Consider the following 11,541-nt stretch of genomic DNA (forward strand, 5'->3'; position numbering starts at 1 on the left):
CAACTCTGTTCTCCCTTCCTTATTGGCTAGGGGACCATCCAACCTTACCAGCACTAAGACCATGTCCCAGAGGAGACGTGGCAGGGGCTGGAAACATTTCTGTGCTTCAGCAGTTTTAAAGTCAACAGCTTTTTTTTTTTTGCCTTTTTTTTTTTTTTAATAGAGTGAATCATGCTGCTGACTCTCATCTTCACTGCATCTTCCCACTCCCATTTGTTCCTATTCACCCACCGCAAAGGATGAGAAGCACTGTCCTGTAACCAAAGAGCTGACTCTAAGCCACCAGCAAATGCTCTGCAAACCACCAGTGGTCAACAAATCTCTGAGGAGGAAACCTCCAGTTTAAGAAACAAACAAAAAAAAGTCAATGCAAGGGCCAGAGGCTGACTTTAAAGCCTTGATTCCAAAAGTAAAATTGTCCAGGAGTTCCCACTATGCTCATGCTTTAGATCCAGTTTCGAATATTTAGTTTTCTTGCAAGGAAAAGTTGCAGCCCTTTAATGTAAGGATTGCACAGTCACAGACATCGTGCTGTTTAATTTCAATAAGCCTTAGGGAGTTGATACCACTTTAAATTTGGTTGTATTGGCATAGCTTGCAGCTGTACTTGTATAAACGAGGGATTATGGTGATGGAGTGCCCGTAAACACCCGTTATGCAGTTTGAACTAAATCACACCTTTCAACATATCAGAAAATTGCTGTGCCTGAGACTAAGTCTCAAAGAAGAATTTTAAACTACCTTGAACTGATAAAAAAAAAGAGTTCTCATAAAGTAAAATGTGTTTGGTATATGTTAATCAGGACAGGTATAAGCCAATCCAAAGAGGATCTCTGAAAATGAGATAAGATTGCGTACACGAAGGATTTCAGTAGCTCAGCTGAATCAGTTATAAAACTTCTATTTAAACTAATGCTACCTATATTTGGACAGTGAGAATTAATGGGCTGCAACTCTGCTGCAAGGAAAATGTTACCAGTGGAGATCCAGTCCAAGGAATCCATCCGTTATCTGTTCCTCAAAACCAGCTCAGTCTTTTCAATGTACTCTGAATACATCAAATTACCTGTGAGCCCAATGGCTCTTTGCACAACACTGCAAATTCATTTTGCAGTGGTTAAAATAACCAATGTGATGCAGTTAACATTTCTCCATAATCTCTCAAATAAATCTAAATCCACTGTCAAATACCTCTAATTCCAGCTGCAGTTTGGTAGTGGTGTCCCAACAAATTTTAAAACCTCCTCCACCTCCCAGAATGTTTCTTTTTAGAAATGACCAATGGAGAAGCCAATAGATTTCTATAAATCACCATTGGATGAAAACAAGCATAAAAAGGAGGCTTGAAGTTGTTTAATATTACAGATGTTTTGGAGCTCTATTCAGTAGTTGGCAAGTCAGATGAAGCTGCTCCGAATTCTTTATAATCTAGACACAAAGATCATTGAACTCTGAGAGAACCTCTGGGCTTTTATTCAAAAATATGTTGGCTTCTATTTACCTCTTTCTTCATTTGTATCTATCAAATGGCTCAATATATAAATAAAGCCCGGGTGTTCTTATTAGCTAAGGCAGTATTTCATGCAGATTAATGCCAGCAGGTTTTGTAAAATACATCTCTATTCAAAGCCAGAGTATGTTTTGAATTAATTTTCATTCTGTATATGAACCAGGTATATTCTACCCCAGCTCTTATGGAGTGCGCAGCTGCAGCACATAAGAGGAACCTGTAGTGTTTGATTCTGGTCCCATCGTCCTTCCTCAGCAAAGCACTTCTAACTCTAAGCAGCTGCTCAGTCCCATTGACTTTAATGGGACTGCTCACATGCTCAGGTATATTAAAATTATAATTGAAAGCAGTACCTAGCTTTCTCAGGGCCTAACTGAAATACCTACCATTTCTCTGAGCAGGCTTATTTAAATATTACCTCATGCATATGTTACGAGCAAGTCTTTCTACTTCAATAAAATCATTCGTATTGTTATTGAGTTTTAAAAAAAGTATTTTCTTTGCCTCCAAATCAGACTAAAATTCTCACACTAAGCTGAAAATTTTGTGTTGCTCAAAGCACTTTGCCAGCTGGGACAAAATGCAGCAAGATATTAATCTTGTGTTGGTCTTAATAGAATAATAGGCGAAGGGATTTAATGGGATTAATAAACTGACTGTTTTAAAAAAACACTTTGGTCAAATGTCAGCGAGAAATTTGATGTCCTGCATAAGATATCTCTGCATTTGGCTAATTTTGTCAACGTTAAATTGATTGTTCAAACGATCCCAGCTTTGGAGTGGTTGAGTGGTTTTTTCTGTGTAACATAAACACCCTCACAAGCAAAATCCCTCCACTGAGGCAGTAAGACTGTGATGAAACCAGAGAATGGAGAAAATATATATCTAAGATTATAGCAGATCACATGCAAACTGTTTGAGGCGCTCCAGCGTGATTTCATTCCCATCCTGCGGAAACTCTGGCTGGTGTGCTCTAATAATGGAAATGTTTGGATTAGCCTACACTCAGTCCATTTGCCTCAGTGCCTCACCAAATGGGAGCTAGGCGATCAGTCGAGATGACTAACTATTTGTAATTTAGTCGTAGCTTTCTTGTAGCCGGGATGGACTGAGGTCATTAGTGAGGCAAGGTTTGCGGGAGACACGTTACTGAAGCATTAGACCAACCGATCTTGCTGGAAAAAATAACGTAGACTTTTAGACGTGCAAGACCTTCCTCAGGATAGACTAGAAGCATACCTAGAAGTAATATCTTCTCATCCTCCTCTGTGCTCACCTGTAAGGAGAAAGGTTTTGTAGAGGCTATAGCCCTAGGCTGGAAGCCAGAGGTGACCAGAGGTGACCAATGACTCTGTCAATGGAGTTCGGTGCTTGTTGGGTGCTACTTGGATGAAAGCACTGTAAAGAAATAAAAGGTGGTGTTTAGGTATCTGGCAATCCACATACAGAGGACAAAGCAGTTAGGGACATCAGCTGGCAAAGAATGAGAAGATAATGAACGATAAAGAGGATGAGAAAAGACTCCTCATAAAACAGAGCAACAACTCAGAAGGCTGCAGGGATGCAGACCTTCCCATGCTGTGCACCAGCTGATGCTGATTTTAGCATATCAGCTAGAGGTTTCCTCACATTGTGGCTAGCAAATACACACTCAAAGTTGGGTGTGTCCTCCCGGGCTCTCTCACGATGCTCAGGCTACATCTACACATCTAGATTTCTGGGTTTGTGTTAACACTAGAAATTCCAGTTTTCTTTGGTGTTATAGACCTCTGGAAGTCTCAGGGATGGGTACTGCACCTTTAGTACTGTGATTAGAAGGCCCAAGGTGATGGATCTCTAACAAAGGTTTTCTTTTTCTAGGATACTTAGCACTCATGCATGTTCAGTGATTGTTAACAAATGTAAAAAGACGCAAAAAGTTTTTAACTGCATGGCTAAAACATAAATACCTTGTCCTCTCCATGGCGTAGCTCTTGGTCTTGGCTCTCATGGGCTCCGCAGCCACTGGAGTTCTTTAGATTAAACAAAAACCGGGTTTCTAGGCTAGAGAGTACTATAATAAAATCAAATATCAAAACAAAATCAGATCAAATTAACTTAAAAATCTAGCCTTTTTTTTTTTTTTTTTCCCCGGCATTTGCTGGTCACCCTTAAATTCAGGGAAAAATAAAAATAAATTAAAAAAATAAAAAAGAAAAAAAAAGAAAAGACACCGGGTTAATTTTACAGACAGCACCCAGAAACATACCGATGTCTAGAAGAGTACTGCTTCTGAAACGTCCTTTGTTTGGGAAGCTTTCCGGGCGAAAAGGGAACCTTAGTCTGCTAGAGGAGAGGAATCCTTACGGGAGAGCCCAGAAGCTCCAACCCGCAGGATGCCCCAGCAGATCCTTCCCCTTTCTTAGGAGGACTCAGTCCCCTTCTCTGCCCTGTAATCACGTCCAGGAGCCGGGGCAGGGTGGGGGAACCACAATGCCCAAAATCAGATAATCCACGAGGCTGCGAGCCTCCGCCGCGGAGGCTGGGGAAGAGGCCGGGGCTTGCGGGAGGCCGATGCCGGCGTCGTGCCGCTGGAGGGCACTGGCACCCCACGCGAGGCCGCCGGTGAGGCAAAGGCAGTTTTTTTCTCTTTGAGGTCCTGTCATTCCTGTATAAACAAGTTACGTTCGAGTGTTTAGGATATAAATTACGACCATGCAGGCTTGCCTCGGAAAGAATGTAAACACAGCACTGTGGTCGGAGCAAACTCTGAAACTGACTTTATAATTTATCACAGGCCCTGAGAAGCTCGGGGAAGAAAAGGGCATGTTTGAGCATAAATATATATTTGAAAAGATGAAGAATTATATATGTGTGCACGCCTATATGTCATTACGCATGTATAAGTGCATGTATATAATCGATAGGCATGTGCGTATATCTGCATGCAGGCGTCTATCTGCACAGCTACCTATTTTGCCAAAACTAACCCGCTCTTCAGCTTCTTCGGGCACTATGGTGAGGGGTTGGACCGCCGGGGGTGCCCTGGGTCGGGGGGCGCAGAGGGGGTGCTTTTATCCCCACCGGCTTTCCTTTTTTTTTTTTTTTTTTTCCCCTTCCCCCCCTCCCTTTTTTTTTTTCTTTCTGGCCACGCTATTCTCGGTTCTCCCCGCGCCCAGCCCCTCGATGCTTATCAAGCCACGGTTTTATCAAGGATCCTTCTCGCCCCCACTCCTCCCCGTGACGCCCCCTCCTGCCTGCAGCCCCCTGGCGAAGCCTCGCCGGGGCGCAGGGGGGCTGCGTGGCCGTGGGGAGGGGGGCACCTGCAAACAGCCCTGAACATTTCGAGGGGGAAGGAGCCCTCGGGAGAAGAAGCAGGAAACCTGGTCCCTGCTGCTTGTGTGTCCGCTGCCCTCGTTACCTTCGAGTTTACCCAGAAGAACAGCCTGGGCTCAGGCAGAGCAGCCCCCGACCCTGGGGCACGGGTCGTCCCCCCCCCCCCCCCCCTCCTTCTCTCTCGTCCTCCAGAGCCTTCAGGATTTGGGGTTGCAGCTTTAACAACGGGGGATGCAAAGGGAGAGGAAATTTCTCGGAAAGGGGCCGAGGGGAAAGAAGTGCCTGCCCAGTGCGTTGTCGTTTATATACATTTTATTGGAAAAAAAAAAAGAAAATTTGTACATCAAAATATTTTGGCAAACTGTAAAAAGTATACATAAGTGCAAATATATTCTCCTTTTAAAGCAATAGTGTGTGAGTATACACGAGATTTATTTAAAATATTTCTTTAAAAATATTGTGGTAGAAAAACAACTTTTGTAAAAATAAAAAACAAAACGTTGTCTTGCTGCAATACTGGAAAAAAATGAACTTTTCTTAAAGTCTATACACGAAAGGGCTAAACAATACTGTTTTAATAATATCGATCGGTTGGTGCTGGAGTCCATAAAAAGTGTCCTCGGTGGGGCTCGGGGGGAGAAAAAAAAGGAAGGAAAACGGAGGGGGGTGTCCTCGCAGGTGCTGAGCTGGGAGACTGTTTTTTCCTATTCAAAGAGACTTTCTCGTACAAAAATATTTCGGCTCGTTCACTTCCCCAAAGCTCGGCTCTTTAGGAGACGACGGAAAGGCGTTTTACCACCGGCGTGCTCAGGGACGCTCAGTCTCACCTAGCGAGGCGCGATTTTGGGGAGCGCTTCGGAGTTACACCGGCTGTACGTGTCGTGTCCTTCAAGGAGTGGAGGGGCCCGAAAACTGCTTCCTTAGGTAATTTTTGCTAAGTGACTCGTGTACTATCAATGCTATCAGAGTGCACATTATATTTCGTCTGCGTGGGTCCGTCTATACCTCGGCTCTGCTCGACGCCACCTGATTGTCTCTGTTGGTGCGCTGCCTTTACATCACGCAGGGCTTGATGTCCTGGCAGACGCTTTGATGGTGGTGATGGTGGTAGTAAGAGCCGCTAGCCGAAGGGTGAAAAGAAGAAATGCCGTTAAAATTGAGGACAAAATCCTTCCTGTCGCACACCGGGGACGGGTGATGCTGGTAGCGAGGCAATCCCACTGCAAGAGAAGGAGAGAAGAACTGCTCAGAAACCAGGTAGCTCACCCACACGGAGGAGAGGCTTCCTCCTGTCCCTGCTCGGTGTGGGAGATCCCCTTCCCGAGGAAGCCTGTCCCCTGTCCCGCTTGTAGGGCGCACCACAAGCGGCAGAGCCACGGGCACACGCGTGAACGCGTCCCGGGCGCACGGCGTGGCTCGGGGCACCCCTGCGTGCGGCAACGCGGGCACGGCCGGGCATCTGTCCCCTGAATGTCCCTCGGTCGTGCCCGGGGTCCGGTGAGACTGGGGATGTGAGCAAAGGATGCGACTCGCGTGGTTTTCTGGGTGCGCCGGGGACATCGCAATTGGATCCTGACCCTCGCTGCCTTCCCCTCCCTCTCTCCCAAATCCCACTCCCGGGGGGCAGTCGGGTGGGACGGGAGGGGCTTGCTTTTGACTGGGGGGCTGCAGGTTGAATTGCCACCACTCATTTGTGGCATTCGTTTGTGTGCTGATGGTGTGTTTTGGTTTTGGGGGGGTATGTGCGAGCTGCGCCCCTGTACTGGCGTGTGCTCTCGTGAGCCTCAGATACAGGGCGAGGACACCCCACGCCTCGTCAACAGCAGCGGGCGACGTACATCCGCGGCCCCGACATGTAAATGACCTTTCAAATTCCGATTTTCATTTCCCACAGCCTAAGGAAACCCTTCGGGGGACGGAGCGCAAGGGGCCCCGTGGGAGATCGCCCTCCAGCCCGCGCCGCGCGGGGATCTTTAGCCTGGCAGGGATCCTACAGGATCCAGTGGGGAGGGGGGGATCAGCTGAGCAAGGCCTGCAGGACGGAGCCAGGGAAGGATTTGCTTTGCTTTGGCGCGGGGATGTCAGGCTCGGCTGGTGGGACCCTGTCAAATCTGACCGAGGGTCAAAAAAAAAAAAAAAAAGGAAAAAAGAAAGAAAGCAGCACGGAAAGAAAGAGAAGGGATAGGGGAAAAAAAGAGGGAGACGTGCACGGTTTTCCCCAGCATCACGGAGCCGGCAACTTTAGCGATTTGTGCAGCGAGCCCCGGCGGCGGCGAGCACAGCCCGGCTCCTCCAGCACTGTCCCCTTCTTCACCCCGCAGAGCTCACTTTATAAAAGTGATTATTTCGCTGGATTTCCTCGGCTTTCTAATAACCCTGCTGGTATGCTCACCATAAACCAGGGCACTTTATTACAATCCTGATTCAATCATTTAGCAGGATTTAATAGTGTGCGAAAAAAATCCGTACCACCCCCACCTCCCCAGCTTCAAAATCCTTTTAGCAGAACCGAGCCTCCTGTTTCCAATTTTTTTCCTCTCTTATTCTTGGGTCTGATGCAAATTCAAAGTTTCAAGTCCTCCCCGTCGCTGTCATGAGTAGGGGGTTATTAACAGATCCACAGCGATTGCCACCGAATTTGCTTTTGCATTTAAAAGAAAGGGAAAAGCGGAATTCACTTGCTGCTGCTTTTGTGGGGAGAGGAGGAGAAAGATTATTGCTGGGAATAATTACGAATGAAAGAGCTCGGATCGTTTTTCCCTATCTCCTTTCATTCTACCGAAACGATTGCGCCGCAGAGATTTTGCGGATCACACACGAACGAGGAGTGGATCCGCGCAAATAATAATAATAAAAAAGATTTTTTTTTTCTTATCTAATCAAGGAATGGGGATGGTTTGTTCCCAAAGTCCAGGGCCCGGATCCCTACTCCAGAGCTGAGGCTGTGCAAAATAGCCGGAGAAACGCCGTTTCGCAAAGCAGAGGCACTAAATCTGAGCTGCTGGAAGTGGACGCTCGTCGTCGGCATTAAAAAAGCGTCCATCGGTCTGTCTGTACATCCGTCCTCCAACAGAAAAGAGCCGCACTTAAACTGCCCCAGCCTCGGAAACCGTGGCGGGAGGCTTCGGGGGAACCAGAACCCTTCCCCTCTCTCTGTTTCTCTCTCTCTCTCTCTGCTTTTTGTTTTCAGAAGCTGCTCGTGGGCTGCCCCGCAATGAACGTTTCTCTTCCAGGTATCGCCTTTGGCACCTCGGGTGCCTGGCAGGAGGAGGGGGCAGCCGCCACGCAGCCCCGCTCCCTCGCCACGCGTGTCCCCGCGGGGCGGCCGGGCCACCGACAGAAGTAAAACAAAGAAAAAAACAAAACAAAACAAACAAAAAAAAATCCGAAAGAAAAGCAAACAAACAAACAGATAAAAAACCAATCCAAGCAACAACAGCGACAGCAACAAAGCCAAGCCGAAGTGGCTAGCGGCGAAGGGAGGCATTTCGGCGGGGCATGCCCTGGTGAACCCCTCTCGGCCACCAAGCCCCGTGGAAGGGGCGGCTGCATCTCCGAAAAACGGATTTAAAGCGCAGCAGCAGAGCCCCGTGGGCACGGAGCAGCCCTGCGGAGGACGCGCAGCCCGCTCTGCGCCAGCCCCCGGGTAAGGCACAGCGACCCGCTCCTCTCCCCTGCAGCCACTGCAGGGCTGATTAGTGTTTTGTCACCTTTAATTTTTGATGACGATGATTATTGTTGTTATTTAAATAGAGGGAAGGCGGCTCGCTGCTGTGCCGGGCAACCCCTCCGCGCCCCCCGGCTGCCCGCTGCGGGGCTCCCCGCACGCACACCCCGCGGGGAGGCCGGGGCAGGGTGCGGGGCTCGGAGGGGGACCGGGGGGTGATTGACAGGAGCCCAAGGCGGGGGCAGGAGGGGACCCAGCGCTGAGGGTCGCCTGTATTTGTTACTTGTTGAAATTCCCATAAAATTGAACAAGACCCCGCTCTCATAGGGGTTAAGTCAGGCTAAAATCCTCTTCGGTGTGGTCCAGCCCAGACTGTCTTTGTTTGCTTAACCTCCGGGACCCACGTTTAAAAGGGCTATTTGGAAAATTTCCCCGTAAGAGCCCAACATCTTTTACCCATTTTTGTGCTAGGATTTTTTTCTGAGCAGACATTGTCTGTAATCACCGGCCGGGCAGGGAGGGGGTGAGAAAGAGAGCAGAAGAAACCCTTTTTCCCTCCGCTTGCAGAAATGCATTGGATCTGCTTTAATCTCCTTCGCATTTCTCGAGATTAGCGGCTTTGCTTTTTCTTTTTTTTCCTTTTTTTTTTTTTTTTTTCCTTTTCCCCCTGCAGCCCGCAGGGCTTTGGGGATAATATTTAACGCCTTTTCCGATGCCTCCCCCTACGAGTCCCCGCGGTTTACCGAGGCGCCCGGGGAAGGGGGGGTTGGGGGGGGCACGAACTAAAGCCGGGACGGAGCGATGCCCTACGCCCTCAGCCATCCCCCCCGTCCCGAAACAGACCGGCTCCGACCCCCCTGCCACCCTGTCCCTCTGGCAGACCGTGCCCCCTCTTTCGCCCCTGCCCCGCCGCGGCCGGGGGGTCCCCGCCGAAGCCCCCCGCTGCCGGCGGAGACCCGCGGCGGGGGGGCCGGGTCCGGGGCATCCCCGCAGCCCCCCCTACCTGAGAGGTCGTCGCGGGGGCTCTGGTGCAGGTAGCCCTGCTCCAGGGAGTAGGAGGGCACGCTGGAGTGGATGCCCGAGGAGGCGGCGTTGGCGGCGGGGAGGCCCTGCTGCTTGAGGTAGGGCGAGGCCCCCGAGGCTGTCCAGTGAGCCGAAGGGCTCGTGTAGGGCGAGTGGCACTCGATGGCGCTCGCCATGGCCGGCGAGGAGGGCACGGGGCTGCTGCTGCTGTCGGGGCCGTAGTCCCCGTTGGCAGTCACCGGGCAGCTGGCCATGTAGGTCGAGCCGGGGTTGGGCGACATGTGCGGGACGTGGTGGCCGCCGCTGAGTCCCTCGTAGCCGCTGGCCATGGCGTTGGGCATCATGTCGAGGTTGTAGCCGTTGGAGTGGCAGGCGAGGGAGGCGGGGGGCGCCTGGAAGTCGAAGCCCTGCGGGAGGATGGAGGCGCCGAAGCCCAGCCCGTTCATCATGCGGTACATGGGCTTGAGCGCCTGGCACTTCCTCCTGAAGCCGCGGGGCCGCCGTCGGAAGGAGCCCTCCTCGAACATGAACTCGCTGGCCGGGTCGATGGTCCAGTAGTGGCCCTTGCCCGGGCGGCCCAGCCCCTTGGGCAGCTTGATGAAGCACTCGTTGAGCGAGAGGTTGTGGCGCACCGAGTTCTTCCAGCCCTGGTAGGAGCCGCGGAAGAAGGGGAAGCGGGCCTGCAGGAACTGGTAGATCTCGCTGAGGGTCAGCCGCTTGGAGGGCGAGCTCTGGATGGCCATGACGATCAGGGCGATGTAGGAGTAGGGGGGCTTCTCCGGCCGCCGCAGCCCCGAGCTGGCCTTCTTGCTCTTGGAGGTCGCCGCCGCCGCCGAGGAGGAGGAGGAGGAGGAGGAGGTGGAGGTGGAGGAAGAGGAGGTGGAGGTCTCCAGGGCGGAGGAGGGCGGCCGGCTCATCTGGAGAGCTCCGGGAGCCGGGCTGCAGGAGCGGAGAGGGACGGGGGGCTCCAGCCGCTGCTGGCCGCTGGCGGTGGTCATCTGGCGGAGGGAGGGGAATGGGGCCGGCTGGGGTGAGGCGGGGAGGGAAGGGGGGGAGCCGGGCGGGGTGGGTACCGGGGCGGGGGGTGCCCCGCGGAGGAGGAGGAGGAGGGGGGGTCTGGGGAGAGCGGGGGGGCTCCGGGAGCCGCTGTCCTCCGGGCACCTCCTCAGCGCGGCGGCGGCGCCCTGCGCATCCCTCCCGGCCGGCCCCTTGCGCCACGGCTCCTCTGCTTTCCGCCGGGGCGGGATGGACCGGCACGGCCCCGGCACGGCCCCGGCACGGCCCCGGCACGGCCCTGGCCCGGCCCCGGCCCGGCCCCCGCCCTCCCTCCCCGCGCCGCCCGCCGAGGCTCCGCTCAGCCCCGCTCCGCTTCCTCCTCTGCCCCCCACCTGGGCACCGTCCCGCTGCCTAAATCGGCACGGGGAGGAAGAGCAGGAGCCCCCCCGGCCCGCCCCCGGCCCCTTCCGCACCCTCAGCCCTTCACAGGCACTTTTTTCCTGCCTTAGAGGCTCGACCGCCTATCGGGTTCTTCAATCTCGCTCGCTCTTTTTTTTTTTTTTTATTATTATGATTTTATTTCTTTCCCTGCAGACCCCCCTGAATCCGGCTAAGAAATCAGCCGGGCGGCGGAGATAGAGGGGGAGCGAGCAGGAGCGGGAGACCACCCCCTTTCCAGCTGGCCTGTGGCCACTCTTCATCTGGGCAGGAGGCGCTGCTGCTGCTGCTCCGCTCCTCAAGCCTACCAGACCGCTGTTTTTTTTTTTTTTTCTTTTTTCTTTTTTTCCTTAGGATGGGGACAGCTTCTCGGTACCCCTTGCCACCCGCACCCCTCCGCATATAAAATGAGGAGCAGCCAGGGGTTGTGTCGGAGCACCAAGGATGCTCCCTCCTTCCCTCCCTCCCTCCTTTCCCTCCTCGACGATGTTCTCCCGGTGCAACCTCAAATCGGGGGGGGGGGGGGGGGGAAGAGAGGGGGGGTCGCCCCTGCTGGGAGCCGCCGTTTGCCGGAGGAAACGGGGCAGGGAGG

At 52.3% G+C, this 11,541-nt stretch overlaps 1 protein-coding gene across 1 annotated transcript; it reads right to left on the reverse strand.

Moving 5' to 3' along the window:
* Nucleotides 1-5,118: 5,118 nt before the first annotated feature.
* On the reverse strand, nucleotides 5,119-10,893 carry FOXF2 (forkhead box F2). Its single transcript, XM_080582251.1, has 2 exons — nucleotides 9,496-10,893; nucleotides 5,119-6,045 (listed from the first exon to the last, which is right to left on the reverse strand). The coding sequence occupies exons 1-2, from the start codon at nucleotides 10,511-10,513 to the stop codon at nucleotides 5,879-5,881; spliced, it is 1,185 nt and encodes a 394-aa protein (XP_080438377.1). The 5' UTR covers nucleotides 10,514-10,893; the 3' UTR covers nucleotides 5,119-5,878.
* Between the last annotated feature and the right edge of the window lie 648 nt (nucleotides 10,894-11,541).

The sequence above is a fragment of the Anser brachyrhynchus genome (assembly GCF_964034855.1).
Source record: "Anser brachyrhynchus genome assembly, chromosome: 2".
NCBI classification, from domain to species: domain Eukaryota; kingdom Metazoa; phylum Chordata; class Aves; order Anseriformes; family Anatidae; genus Anser; species Anser brachyrhynchus.

Excerpts from the sequence above, each read along its gene's own strand:
- FOXF2 (XM_080582251.1), bottom strand. The coding sequence starts at position 10,513 with ATGACCACCGCCAGCGGCCAGCAGCGGCTGGAGCCCCCCGTCCCTCTC. Across the intron at positions 6,046-9,495 it reads CCCCCGCGACGACCTCTCAG|TGGGATTGCCTCGCTACCAG; the intron begins GTAGGGGGGGCT and ends CTTCTCTTGCAG.